Source organism: Xiphophorus hellerii, chromosome 16, assembly GCF_003331165.1.
Source record: "Xiphophorus hellerii strain 12219 chromosome 16, Xiphophorus_hellerii-4.1, whole genome shotgun sequence".
Taxonomy (NCBI): domain Eukaryota; kingdom Metazoa; phylum Chordata; class Actinopteri; order Cyprinodontiformes; family Poeciliidae; genus Xiphophorus; species Xiphophorus hellerii.
Window position 1 is genome coordinate 12,793,640 of NC_045687.1, and position 15,505 is coordinate 12,809,144.

Below are 15,505 nucleotides of genomic sequence, written 5' to 3' on the forward strand. Positions count from 1 at the left end.
GAAGATTGAGGCTTTAATGAAAAAGGACATGTTTACATTTTATTCTCACACTGTACAAACAAGCCCTCACAGGCTCCAGGGGCCACGAGGTGTTGAATCTCAACTTCCTTAACGTCAACCACTTTTGCTACTTTTTTCTGGCCTTCTTCTTCTTCTTCTTCTTCTTCTTCCTTTTCTTCTTCTTCTGTGGTCATAAATGGAAGCCTTTTCATTTTAGAATACAAATAAAATAATCCTTAATCCTTATGCAAGGTAAGGCCATGGCAGCATTATGCTGGGGTAATGACTGAGTTTAGCAGAGATAGGGAAAAGGGTTGGAGTTGATGGGAAGACAGACAGAACTACTTTCAGGGCGGTCCTGAAAGAAAACCTGTAGGAGATGGTGGTGATGTGACAAAATAATAACCTCCAACCAATGCCTACCCACAGCATGTTGCTGCCACTACTGTGTTTCAACGTGGAAATGATGTTTCCTCCCACACACAGTGTTTTGAAATCACGTGAACGCATGTTGATCCATCACATAAAATCCCCAAAAATATACTGAAGTTTGTGGTTATAATGTAATTGAATGAGAAAATATTTAAGGTTTTATATTTTTATTTCCAAATATGAAGTTAGTTCAGTAGAAAACATTATAATTTTCTTTTAAATGTCATTATGTAAATAAAACACAGAGGTTGTAAAGGTAAGACATGTCATGAAGTCATCTTCTCTGCTCATATATTTGCCCTCGTCTCCCCCAGTCATCATTCTAAACAGTATTTCATAAGCTGTCTCACATTTGTCTTTTGACCTCCCACAAGAGTAATCACACTGACGGGACTTAAAGGGTCCCTGTGGGTCACGCAGAACAAAGACCCTCTGTGGATTTCCAACAGCATATATCATCTGCTGTTCGTCTGTATTCCAAACCTGTTTCCTGACGTGCGGTTCAGCTGATGCCTGATTTGAGTGAGGGCAGATCAATGGAGTTCATAAAGCAGGTCATTTTTATTTGAGGTTTTCATATCGAAAGGTGGTTCGGAGGAAGGTAAAGATTACCAGGTCCTAACGGAGTAAAGCCATTTTTGGAATTGCTTTAGCGTAGCCCTCAGGCGCGGATGGAAGAGAGCAAATTTAGTTAGAAACAGTGCTGCTTGCAGCCAGGGAGCTGTGTGTGTTTGAATGAGAAGGTGCAGACACTCCTGGCGCTGGGTGGCCCCATGAACAGGCTATTCCGGATATCACCTTTCTCCATCTCGGCCTGTGCCCCTGTCTGTGTTTCTCTGAGCGTGTTGGAGTTCCAATGCTTCTCCTACAAGCAAGCTGTTACATTTTGACTTGTCATCCCAAGTTGATTCATTACTTTCCGCCTGTGGCGTATTTATTTAAGTGCTGATGCATGTGAATATGTATTTCTGTGCATGAGCTGTTACAAAGGACCTGCTGAGGGACAGACGGCGGCTTGTCTCTTATTTAATTGGCGTGAACTCTTTATTCGCTTGTGTTTCCCTGTTATTTTCTGTTTGTTTTTCTTTATGCCTGACCTCTCCTGTCGTCTTTTGTTGTCAGCAGTCTGGAGCGGCTTTTGTTAGGCAGGCGAAGCTCTTAAATGTTTATAAAAGAAATATCTGTGGAGCAGAGCACTCCCCCTGAGGTGGTACAGTATGAGATGGTTATCTGGACCACACTGGATGAGGCCTGTTCATGAACAACTGTTGTTGCAGCGCTGTACTGTCTCACTCTCTTTGTTTGGACATGAATGGAAAGGAGAGTATTACAGTGGTTGTAAACACAGGAGCGCTACCTTCCAGCTTATTCATTTCTCCTTTAGCTTGAAAAAGATCCAACTGCAATCCTACAAATGCAGTTTATAAGTTACAAAAATAGTACTGGAATGGGCTAAAAATGTGAAGAAACAATAATGGGGAGTTAAATTTGAAAGAGATTCACCATTTATTGGGATTTAAAATTCTTTTTCTCATCATAAACAGCAACTGTGAAGTAATTTTAGGCCACATCAGTGGCGCAGGGGTAAAGTGTGACCCATGTATGGAGGCCTTGGTTCTCGACGCGGCTGTTTTGAGTTCAAGTCCTGGCCCGACTTTTGCTGCATGTCTCCCCCCTCTCTCATAACCCACCTTTCTGTCTAAAAACAGCTAAATAAAGGCCAATAAAACTTTTAAAAAACTGTGAAGTACTGATGAGTATTTTTTAATCTCGAAACAACCAGGTGTTAACCATCAAAAAAACGAAATGAGTATATTTATATAGCTCATCACCTGCTTGCTAAAATGATAATGTAATAAAATTTGTAAATCCAGTTTGATTTTCTTCCAGGATTTAACTGCATTAAACTTCCCCTCAACACTAACCAGATTCCCTCGATATTCTAAATAAAAGCCTCCCCACAGCATGATGCTGCCACCTCCATTGATTTGAAGTGTTAATTTTTCTCCATATCCGGTGTTGCTGGAATTTAAGCAAAACCGTTTAAGTCACATCTTCCATTTTCCCATGAAGGCCAGATTTGTTGAGTTCAGGACTTGTGGTTGTCATGTCAACAGATTTTCCCACCAGAGTTCCTCCAGACCTCTTGGCTGCTCTTTTAACACTCTCCTTTTCCTGGCTGATTACATTAGTTATCAGATAAATCACATTTTATCACATTCAAGTCATCTGAATAAAGTGCCATATGAAGACAGTGCTGCTGCACAACAGGGTATATGACTTTCCCATGGTCTCTCCGACTGTCACTGACACTGTGCAACGTGTTGCATAGTCAACATGGTAACTGCACAGTACAAATTTTCCAGCACTGATTTGAAAAGGGGATTCGCAAATTACTCCTTGCTTGAAATACTCTGCACAGCTCATTTCTAGCATAAACTCACAGAGTCACACACATCCTTTTGTTGAAATACAGTCTCACCTTTGTCTGCCAGCAGTGAGTAGCTGGCAGTTTGAGGGGGGTTCTCATTAAGCCTCATTATATTCATATTTAGCATTATTAGCCTGGTCAGCGACCAGGAGCACAGAAAGCAGAAAGGGATTAGAAACGTTTGAGGGATTGCTGGAACAATCAACTCTGTCTTCTAAAGCAGTCCAAGACAAGCCAGGAAGTTCCCGTCCTGACTTTCCTTTTTTTTAAATTTTTTTTTTTACCTGCCATCAATTACAGCAGCTCTTTAAATGTCACATGTTTCGAGATTAGCGCTGAATATGCTTGCAAAGCATGCATCGAGTGCAGCTTCAAACGTATGTCTGGGAGATTGTGGAAAAACATACATTTTCAGGCATGTAGTTTGAAGTTTGCTAACAGCTGCAGGACTAATCCTTTGTTGGCCAAAATAAATCCAAATAATTTCCCCTTCCCTTTGCTTGATAGATGAATCACACACTCAAGCTTCCCACAACAACAAAAACGCATGATGAATATATGCATCACCTGGAGTTGTTACAGTCTAAAGTGCTTTTTTGATTCAGAGTTTTCTAATATTAGCTCAGAATTTATGTGTGTGGAGGGGTGTGTGTGTGTGTGTGCAGTGTTTTGAGGGTCATTTAAGGACTTTAAGCTCCTCTTTGTTGGACAATACAGCAGTTTCCAGTTCACGGATTAATTCTGATTTAGAGGATTTTGTGATGGAGACAGTGATGACTCACTTCATCCCCAAGTGGGCTTAGATGTTTGTGTTTATTATTCAGTGGAGGAACCAGGGCAGAGATAACTGATTTTTCTGTCCTGTCCCGTCTTGGACGTTGCTGTTCATGTGCGTCCCACTCAAACAGGTGTTCGTCCCACAGCACAGACGACTAAATCCAGTGCACCTGTGTTCTTATGAAGCAGAGGAATTTTCTCCTCAGCCTAATCCTCCTCATGATTTTCAGTCTCCTATCCACTTTTTCCACAGTTTTGCTTTTCTTTTACATAGCTGAGGACCTTTCTGTTTCTGTGTGTGCAGGGAATTGCCTCTGTTCTGCAGCGCCGATCTGACAATGAGGAGTATGTTGAGGTCGGACGCCTCGGACCCTCAGACTACTTTGGTGAGTGTAATCTTTTTCATTACTTTCTCATATTTAGAGCTATTTTAGGAATGCACCAATCTGAGCATTTTTACCAATATGTAGGCCTATGATGATAACAAAATTGTATTACTCTGTGTGGAATTAGTTTGCAAAATGAATGAACTTTTTAGTGATGTTTTTATTTGCTGAGATGCACCTGTCTCTGATTTTGTCTCTGACTCCTGTTGCATTCAGGTGAGATCGCCCTGCTGCTGAACCGTCCCCGGGCGGCCACCGTCGTCGCTCGCGGACCCCTCAAGTGCGTGAAGCTGGACCGGCCCCGCTTCGAGCGCGTGCTGGGGCCATGCTCCGAGATCCTCAAGAGGAACATCCAGAGATACAACAGCTTCATTTCCCTCACCGTGTGAGAGCTCGGCCCCTTAGCTCCCACTCCACCAGCAGGGTTGTGCACCATCATCAGCAGCATCAGAGGTTAAGCGTCAGGGTTGGGAACGAAGGGGAGTGTTGGGACACAGGGTGAACAGCAATTTTAAATACAAAATGACACAAAAAGCTTGTTTCTTACCTTTACTTCTTTCAATTTATGTTCTTTTTGTTTTTTTATCCTGTGCACTTTGACTCAAACTACTTGTCATGTAGCTGTAAAAATCAGAAGAGGACAGAAACCATTTAAATCATGATCTAATGTGAATGAGTCGCTTTACGATGCACGGGGGACTTGCATAAAAATGGTGTTTGCACTTTGATGTATTTTACGGAGCATGCGGACACATTCAGGAACCACGGAGGAAGTGAAGTTATGTTTACGCAAAGCGTCAGGAAGTGGGTACACATTTCTTTGCTCGCTGGATATTGTTGCTTTTTGATGCCTTTTTATTTTTATTTTTTTTATTTTATCTCTGCCTGTGCGTTGCATCTTTTCTCGATCAAAACAAACATGCAGTACACAGATCTTTGTAATCTTTCCTGAAATGTACCGTAGTCAGAGAGGTATGAAGAAAACTTTTCTTGGCTGTTTTAATATTTTCTTTGCGTCGAAGGAATAACTTTGTTATCCTTATCAGGTTGAAGATTGTTACATGTAGCTGGGGGCTTACTTTGTAGATTTTTTATTGCTAACATATACAACAATAAAAAAAACATTAAATTTGGGTTAAAATATACTGTCTGTGCATCCAAAGAGTGATGCAGCTCTTTCTTGCACTGGTTTTCCTAACTCTAGCAGCTATTGGGGCCAATTTGACAGAATGGTATGGATAATTACTGTCAGATACTGCAGTGTAGAAACATTTTTTTTTTACCTACTTTATCTGTTATGCTGCTCTCTCAATTTTCTTCAGTTGGTGATTTCTTGCTCTCTGGGCCTGTTTTAAACCACTCTGCGGAGCTTGGATCTGAATTTTAAAGCTGATGTTCAGAGCGAACTTCCGAGATATTTTCTTTTACCTCCCACATCATCTTGCTCAGATAAACTTGGATCATCATCCATCCGTCCTTGACACAGTTCCAGGTGTTTTAATCTTTTTAATTATTACTCTCACTGCAGTTGTGAGCAAGTCGAGGCAAGAAGCTATTAACTTGTAGCCATTTCCTGAATTAGGAAGATCAACACACAGGCACACACCGAGTGATTCTGAAATGGATTTTGAACATGTCACACTGTGTGAGCTTGATTATATAAAAGGTTGTTGGTAACAATGCCGTTCTGTGCGACGGGAGATGGCAGACTGCAGGGCTGCTGCAAATGCAGATTCACAGCAGAAATGGAAAGTTTTGGATGGGAAAGCAGAGTTGGATCATGGACAGAAGGAGTGGAGAACGAAGAAAAGAAGACATTGTGGAGACACTTATTACTTTCCTAGATGAGAGGAATAGGAAAGTAATAAGCTTTTATAAATGTCCCCTTAATATTTTTTTATAAGTTGGCTTTGCTCAGTGAAAACCCTGCATCTTTTGAATCATATTCATTTATGAAGTGTGGGTGAGAGAAATTATGCTCTGTTTCTTGTCATATTTATTCCCAGAGGCTCTCCCTGCACAGTGTGAACCTGGCTTCTGAGTCACATCATATTTATTCCCCAGTGAAACAAGATTACTTGATTACTAATCAAAACTTTAGAGACTTTCTGGTTAACTTAAAATATGTGGAAAAAATAATCAAACTTTTGGATTCTGGAAACATACTTTTTCCCCCCTACTTATAATAAATGTACTCAGGTTTTTTCTTCTTCTAAATTTTCAGTGTGACATTCACTTCTTAAAGAAAATATTTTTTTGAAGAATTTTCTAACACTATTTTGGGGGAAAAGAAACACATTTATTAAACCTTTTACTTGAATGGTTTGAGCAGTGTTAAACTGGAAGTTCATCTTGGTCAATATATCAGTTGCTGGAGCCTGAAGATGTCAGCTCTGTGAAGATAATAATAGCATCTTCTCAGTTTGATATGATTACCATTTTTCCCCACTTTATGAGAAACTGCGGCCCAGCATCACACTTTTGATACACAGACAGTACTTGTTGAGAGCACTTCTTCATTCCTGTTTTTAGCTGTTCTGTCAGGTTAGTTGAAAATTAACAAAAATATGTAGAGATTCTAATGTTTCTGTGAGCTGTTGTTCTCCAAAGATTCAGTCGTGTCATCTCCATGCGACCGAACCTTAAAGGCTTACACGTCTCAGGACTGAATAAAAAAATCTGCTTGTTTTTGAGGTGATTTTGTTTGATGTTTTAGTACTTTTGCACCACTTTCAAGTTTAAAACGTTAGGACAGCACCGTAGTCTGATTCAAATGTTTTGAAATGTTCTCAATAAGAGAAAGTTGAGAAAACTAAGAACTTGTGTTGGTTTCCTTCGATCTACAGTTCTGTCAGCATTGCACAACTGACCCGATGTAAAAATGGGACCTTAAGAAAAAGAGTCTTTCTGTATTTCTCTTCTGTGTATCTTTTTTTTTTTCAACTATCAAACCATCTTGAGCAAATAAAGATAAGCTTCAGAAACTCTTTTGATTTGACGTTATTTTCGTCTTGGTCCTTTTGGTCCCTGGGGGAGTGTGACTTTTCCTCACATTCTTTCCTCCCGTTTATCCCAGCTTTTGGCACCTTCTCCGCCTCCCTTGACTGGACTTAGTTCCTACTCTTTTCTTTACCTCACCTCATATTCTTGACTGCACATAACCTCTGTTAGCTGTTGGATCTTTGATAATTTTCCTTCTCTCTCCTGTTTACCTCCTCAGTCACGTCTCTCATATTTCTTCCTACGGGCTTCTCCCTCTTTTTCCCACCCTCTGCTCTTGTCTTTTGTCTGCTCTCTGTCCTCCTTCTCACGTTAAGCCAAGTGTCAGTCATCCGTCATAGCGGGGCTGTCAGAAAGGCACGGAGCTCCTCCCAGGCGGTTTACACCACCGTGGACCAAAGCCTGTGCGGCTTTGACACATTCCTCTTCATCTTAATGTCCACTAAATCAACTGAGGAATGTGCCCCCAACTCGCTGACATTGAGTTTAATACTCCCCTCGCCACACAGGCACAACTTCCTTGCTTTCACAATGTATGCTAACAGACCTTAACAAGTTTGGGTTTTTCCTCAGGTTGGTGTCAAGCTATCGGTTCAACATTTTCTGACTGCAATTTTGGTCCTTAAGTGTCTTGCCCAAGGACAAAATGACTGAGAGAGAAAGAGCTGGCATTCAAACCAGCAACCTACTAGTTACAAAAAGCTCTGCTATTTTCTGAGCCACTCTCACCTCTGAAGAAGAAAGTCCAGTCATAGGCTTTTGACCTTGAGCTCAAGAACATTAAGGGTACACAGCTGGACACTTACCCAAAATCCACCAGCGAATCCATCTCTAACTGGCTCACAAAAGCCAAATTGAAGGTATTAGTGGGGCCTAGTCAAAGTGCAGACTTAAATCTGACTGAGATGCTGTGGTATTGAAAACTTTACAATGTCTTCATTAAAACAATCCTGCACATATTCGTTTTCATTAAGCAAAGCTGTTCATTAGGCTTAGAGGGGATTCACACAGGGCAGCGTAGGTTTGGATAGATTTCTTCTGTCCTTTTTCATAGTTAACAGAAAAAATCATTTGAAAGTGCATCTTGTCTAATTGTCTGTGTCTGGAAGACCTTTTTTACAGCATTCTACATGACTGACTGGAAAACTAAATGAGATTGTTGCTGGGTTAAAACTTGACTAAAGTTATTGTGAGGAAATGGAAAGAATGAATTTAGCTACCAGGTATTTTAGGCTCTTTGGTTGACCTCAGGACAGGTGCAAACCAACCATTTCACAGCCCAGCCTGCTGACAGCTCACTAAATCCATTCATTTTGATTCAAAGTTCTGGAAATAGCATGAAACTGAACCTTATAAGTACCACTACTATTCAAGCATTTACCAAAGAATGCAGCATTTGTATGACAGGGTACGCCTAAATTAACAAAAGAAGAACTGGTCACCTAAGCCTTCCCTTTTGTATCTGTGGGGGGGGCTTGCGTACGTGTGTGTGTGTTCAGAGTACCAGATTAGACACGGCCATTACCGAGCCATCCTGGGTGGGCTAGCTAAGGACAAATCTTGGCACTGTCACATGTGCAGTGTTATGAAGCCCTGACACGATGGAACAGAGCCAGTATAGGAGTAAACACAAACACACACTTTCAGTCTGTGCTACTTTTATATTAGATCACTTGGTCCTGCTGCAGAGGTTCTCAATGGCACGCAACTCTCCATGACTTCGTTGGAGTATAAAAAAAACAAATAGCAGCTCTAGAATCTTTACGACAACCACAGTGCAGTGCAGAGTTATCGAAGAAAGATGGTTTCCTTTTCCTTTTTTTTTCTTTAACAAATAAAAATCTAAAAAATGGGAAGTGTGTTTGTGTTCAGCTTTTCTGAGGCAAATCTTTGTTTAACAACCCTGAGCTGCTGCTACAGCTACCAGCTTCTCAATTGGATTTACGTCTGGACTTTGAGTAGTCAGTTCTGAGACCTTAATGCATCTTTATCTAAGTCATTTTTGAACTTTTGATTGCATGTTTAGTGGCAGAAGGTCGATGCCCAGCCCACCTCAAGTCGTTTGCATTCTCCCACTGGAGAATGTTGGGTATAATGCAGTGCAGAGGGCTGAAAATAAAAATGTACTAAATTTTTCTGATTGTTATCTGTGAAAATGTGAAAAACATGCACAAACATGCATTACTTTGTGTTGGTCTATCACATAAAGTCACCAAAACAAATTGAAGTTTGTGGGTAAACTTTTAAGAAATACTTTTATGATGCCAACTACTGATGATCTTGGTATCTACTATTACTTCAACCTTACTTCTTACACTGTTCCATATTCACACTCACTGATGAGTAAGTCTGCTGACTCCTTGTCTCCGAAAATCTGGACGAGACTAGAGGATGAGGATGGAGTTAGAGGAGGTAATGAGCAATGAAGAGGCAGAAGTGAAAGATTACATAAGCTACACTGTGGGACCCTTAACAATGGCTTTCTAGTTTTTTCTGAACTCCTCTGAGAGTAACTCACATGAGCGCTTTAGAGTTCATCCCGACATGGAAACATTTTCCCCACTCATTTACAGTGTGGCTTCTCATGCACATCCCTCCAAATTCCAAGTTTTATAACGAGTGCCTAAAATTTACAAGATTAACTATCCGGAAGGAATTTGGTGTTTTTTGTGCATTTTTTTTTTTTTTTTGTATAAACCCACACACTCTTTTTATGAGAAGATATTTAAACCTGGCACAGTGCCATGGGGTGTGTTAGCAGCATCATCATCTCCCCCCATGTCTTTTTCTTGACTCCCTCTTTTGTTTTCTGCCCTCTTTGCTTGCTCTCCGTGTTCCCACAGATGCCACCTCTGCTCCATCTCCCCCTCCTCTCCACCAGAGGGATTCAGGCTAATTAAAATGCTTGGTGATCTCCATTGTTTCTTCCTGCTTCCCACTTTCCGATTCAGTCCCCGACCCCAACCACCTGCACTAATGATCATGGACTCTGATACTCAGCTGTCAGGATATATTGGGTGTGGCGACCTGTTGGCTTCAGAGCCGGTTTAGCCTGGTTTAGTTGAAAAAAATCTCAGTCCAGCGGCATCCTCTTCCTCTGCTGGGTCCCCAGTTCTAATTCTCAGCTCTAATCGTGACCTTCTCAGGTCAAAGGCCACCACCAAGGCTTGTCACAGGTGGGTGAGCAACAGTGAGGTTGATAGGATTGAGACTTTAAGGATGAGCGATGATGAGGAGAAAAACTCCATACTGAGCTAAAAAAAATAAATAAATTCTCTACAGCGTAAATATAGATAGTTTGTTAGTTGTGTCGGTACGTCTGTAGAAATAATATAAAAATATTCAATAAACCTTAACATTGTTCACAAACTTCACATAAAAGCTTCCATTCAAAAATGCTGCTGCAGTATCATCAGTGCAGGAGTTAAAAACGTTTATATTTTTTATTTTATTTTATCTTTATGTTACTAGGTAGGTTGGTTGAGAACAAATGATCATTTTCAGTGACAATCTGTAATCATAATTTTGTAGATTTCTCATTGAGCTTATAACTTCCATTTTTCTGTTGCATTTTTTAAAAATATTATTGTGTATAGTTAAAAATAACCCTGTCAATGACTCTGCAAAGGACCACATGTGCCCACTTGCTGAAATCCTGGGTATTTTTTGTTTTGGTTTTAGACATCTGTGTCACTTGGTCTGTTTCTAAATTGCTTGAAGAAATATTTCAAATTTGAGTGACGCAGCCAGAAAGGTGTTTCTCTGACTCTGGTCAATGTAACCCAGCAATTGCAGCTGGGAATCAGATACAGAAAGTTATTTTTTTCCTCTCTTCCTGTTAGCAAACTCATCCCACTGAGGCACATAAAAGAAATTATGGACTAGAAACAGAGAAAAAAGACAAAAAGAGAAAACTACAAAAAAAAGAGAAGTGGATGCGATACCATCTGTTTGTTATTCTGCTTTTCTTTCCCAAGCTTGTTATCGTTCCTCATTTCCTGCTGGACGACAAGTAAATAATTCACATGTATACATGTACCAACACTGAGACCGGGCCTCCCCATCTTGCCTCAGTTTTGGCCTCAGTTTCAAAGCTATTTCCCAGTCAGCGCAGCCTCCAAACGACGTGTAGAGAAAACAAACCGAATGTTCCCCCGACATTCTGCATCGCCGAGGCGGACGGACAAAAAAGAAAGAAAAAAAAAAAAGGAAAGAGTCAGAAGCAGTTTTCAGAGTAAGATATTCCATCATGCACATGATTCTGCAGTCTCCTGCCTACATCGATCCAAACCCAGAACAATGCATCTCTTCAGTCGGGCTCTGACTTCACTCCCAGGGGAGGCAGCTCGGCGGTTGTCTCAATTATTTCTTTTTTCCCCTGCTGCTGCTCTCAGGGGAATTGTTGGGGATTGGAGTACAGATCGTAAAAAGTGCTCACACTCTTTTTCTAATCACATCAGGAAGATGAAGGAATGCCATGAGAAAAAAAAAAACAAGTCCCTGCTGAGTTGTTAGGATAATGGTCACAAAGGCTGACTCAGAAGATGAGATATTCTAGAACTTGATGTGATTTACTTCATAATTTTCAGATTAACACTCTTGAAGCACCTTGGCTTTCCAAACTGCTTGTCTGCTCTTGCTGATTCTCCGGATTGGATCGGATACAGTATATCTTTACTGATTGATGCATAGACGTTCAGCCCCCGCAGAAACTCCTACATTTCAGGGATAATTAAGTGTGAGTGCTTCACCTCCCCTCCCAACGCCTCTGAAAACCTTCATCCTTCACAACACCACTTCTCACAAGGTCAAAGCAAAAAGCTGTCAAGTGTCTCTTGACAGACATCCACACACCCTCCGTTTCCTCCTCAAGTGTCCTAGAATCCGTCCAGCATCCTCCACTGTGCCCAAAGCAGCGCTCCAGGTACCGGGGCAGCAGGTGGAGAAATGAGTGAGGGTGGCCCACCTATCCCTAAAACCCTGCAGGATCCATCAGAGGGGTGACCCAGCTCTACCCTAAACCCCGATGGAATGTGTAGATTTGACTGAGAGCTGTAACCAAAGAGCACTCTTTCCCATCTTTAAGCTCATAATGGAGCCACTTCCTGCTGATAATCACCTTGTTGTGATCTCTCTCTTTAGTCACTTCATCTTGACTTGTAGAAAATGAAAATAGCCAATATCTTTTTATGGTTTTTATTCACTCTATTTCACAGTTGTTCCAGCTCATCAATTAAGTTTTAATGTCAGACTAAGTTAATCTGAATAAATGCAAATAACGGTTTGAAAATTAAAAAGAAAACCTGTCCAAAATAAGCTGCTGCCATGTGAAAAACTAATCAGCCACCTTATTAATCTTAACCAGCCACATTCAAGTTTAAGAAATCACATGAAGTAGGCTAACATGTCAGACGACCTGAAGTAGGCTAAAAGATGTCAAAAAGCAGCCCAACCTACAGAAATTCAAGAACAGATGAGAAACAAAGTCTGCAAGAGGCTAGAAAGCCATGTTTAATACTTTGGGAGTCCAGGACTCCAGAGTGAGTGGCATACTATCCACAAACAGTGGAAACATGAATCAGTGGTGAATCTTCAAAGCAATATAATTCCTACCAAAATGACTCAAAGAGAAAGTGAGCAAAATCCCAGCAAATATTCCCCCCCCCCCCCCAAAAATAACATGATGATCCCCAAGACTGATGGGAAAATATGAAATTGATAAGACAAAGGTGGAACTTCTTTGTCAAAGGCTGCTTTACTTTTCCAGGACTGTCTCAAAGGAAATCATGAAGGAGTGTGCACATTCATCGGGTTTTGGTTAGGAGAATGAGCCAATTCATAAATTAATAAAAAAAGGCCTATTCAAAGTCCAGACTTAAATACAGTTGTAGATGCTTTTCCTCAGCCTTAGTGCTTAAAAACCCTCCAGCGAGAATGAATTAAAACAATCCTGGAAAAGAGAGGAGGGCATAGTTCCTCCACAGTGACATAAAAAACCCAAACCCAGTTATTAGGTTTAGGGAGCAACTTTTCTGGGAAGCTTTTGTTTCCCTTGGAGAAATCATTATTTTAACAGTACTTTGTACACTGTAGTTATAATAAATTCTATTCCAATGCCCCACTATGGATTTGATCAGTAAACCAAAATGGAGTTTACCATTCCCACAGAAGCCTAAAAAATGGGATTCATGATCTGGTCTAAGTTCTTATTGATAAGTGATCATCATCTGTTAGATTTTTGCTCCAGAGTCACCATAACAGAACTGAACAGACTCAAACCTGATCATATGCGCTGGGCATCTTTTACTGAACCAGCTTACTTCAGTCCCTTTTATGAGGACCTTTAATAGCTGCTGTCTGACACTTGTATATACACCTTAACCATAGCAGCTCATGACCTGGGCAAATGAAACATTGTTTTGACTAGACCTAAGTTTCCACAAAGACGTTTTGAAGTGTATTAAAAAAAAAAAGTTCAGAGACAGCAGACCTCGCTACACCTTGATGACAGAATGGATTTCTGTCAAATAAAACCTAAAATATTTTGTTTTTCTAATGCAGGTCCTCCAGTGAACTCCATAGTACGTATTTTACGTATAGTACACTTGTGCCTGCATCAGCAGCTTCTACTGAAGACAAGAATGCCAGAAAAAGTCTTTCCTGATCCCAGAGGTTGGATCATAGCTGCTACTGCTTTTATGGCCTCCAATAATAACAACAATAAAAGACCTTCTGTAATTATTTTTTTAAAAGCAGCACTGGTGCTGTTTTCAGAGCAGCTACCTGGGCAGGGGGTCGAAGGATTACATTAGCCTCAGTTAATCGTTAGCATGATGCGTGCGAAACAGCTTTGCAGTACGGACCATAAAGTAGGAAGGGGTTTCTCTCCTGGAGTCTAAGTGCTTTTTGAGCTAAGTTTGGTGTGGTTGCCATAGGAGTTGCAGTGTGTTGAGGAAAATCTCCGTTTAACTCTTGCGAAACTGCCTCCAGGGACATTTGGTGCTGATGCTGAGGACATAAAGCAACCAAATTGGATTCTCAAGACGTCTTTGAATCCAACCATTTCCAGTCTCTTTACCCCATTCGGTTTTTCAGCTAAGTCATCTTCATTCCTCTGTCCCTTAAACCAAGCTTAGAAATCTTTTTCTTAATCCCATATATCACCACCATCATCACAACCACCTTGGTTACCCTCGATTTAAAGTCCCAAAAATTGTGCCTATACTATAGCAAGTGAAAGACAAGTAAAATGAAAGGTAAGAAGGTGGAAGCCACACTTGCAAATTGGAGTAATCATGAGCTTATAGTCTCCAAATAAACCACCGAAGTCAGCTTTGTGTGCCCCCTCTGAGCTCGTCTGTCATGTATGGATGTGAAGATGGCATTTCATTGGATTTGTGGACAATCTCTTTTGCCTGTTCTGTATTTATTGCATCCTCAGGAACGCTCTCCCATGAACTCTACATCTTCTCTTTTACCCTCTGTATTGGTTGCTTCTTGTTTGTTTTGATGACTTCTCTTGATGCAAAATCTTGCAAACTGTTAGGTATTTATTATGAATGTTTCCTTGTGTATGTTACATTCTATAAAGCACTTATTCCAGGGCCAGATAATGTAAGGCAATACTGGTCCACAACTTTCCCATTGGCACTGGTAAAAGAGCTTGCTACCATAAAGTCTGGACTCTACTTATAGACTTCTAATTTTCCTCTGTCCCCTGAGACTCCATCGAGACAGGGCAGCTCTGTGCCCTGTCTGCCATTTCCACATCGTCCTGTCCCAGCTTTGATGTTTGCCCCGCCAAGAACCTGATTTGTGGGTTAGTCACGTCCTCCCCTGTACTAGCCTCCGAACTCACCCGATGCCCGGACACACTGGGAGTTCCCAGAGATTCGTTGGAGTTGGAGGGGGGGAAAAGGAGGAGGGGGATTTGGGTCAGACCACCGCAGAGTCGGGGAGACCCCTGTCTTCCTCCTCGCCGGTTCCCATCGCTCCCAACACAACGCACACATGTTGAAAAGGTCAGGTCTTGATAGACAACAGAGCACCGGCAATTACACTGCTATTTCTTAGAGGCTGGAAGTCCCCTGTTTCATGTGCGAGAAAGTGTATGCGTGTGTGTATGTTTGTGTGTGTGCAGTAAGAAAGAGTTGGGGTTTTTTTCACTCATAGAGAATAAAGAGGCAGTGTTTTAAGGGGAAAATGAGCTGGGACAGGGGGAACGGGTAGCTGCTTGCAGGGACTTGTGCCCACATTGCTTCATGTCTGTCTGTCCAGTTAAAGAAATTGGTAAATGTGCACGAGGGGGTGGAGGTGTGTAAATGTGTAAAGTTTCCCAAATGTAGCCTATATGGAAGTGTGAGAGAACTGAAATCCCTTAAATAATTTTGTTTGACTGAAGCTTGCTGCCTGAGGTTTTCTTTATACTTTTGTGGTTGAGAGTCCATTTCCATGGGTCTAATGGGACTTAGATGGTGAC

General features: G+C 41.2%; 1 protein-coding gene across 2 annotated transcripts in view; it reads left to right on the forward strand.

Annotated features, from left to right (window-relative positions):
• Positions 1-7,014, forward strand: part of prkar1b (protein kinase, cAMP-dependent, regulatory, type I, beta) — a 68,173-nt gene extending 61,159 nt beyond the window's left edge. For both annotated transcript variants that reach the window (XM_032587537.1, XM_032587538.1), the window contains 2 exons: positions 3,945-4,026; positions 4,243-7,014. In XM_032587537.1, the coding sequence (XP_032443428.1) occupies positions 3,945-4,026; positions 4,243-4,415 (255 nt within the window). In that variant the 3' untranslated portion in view covers positions 4,416-7,014. The remainder of the gene's footprint in view (positions 1-3,944; positions 4,027-4,242) is intronic.
• Positions 7,015-15,505: the final 8,491 nt, after the last annotated feature.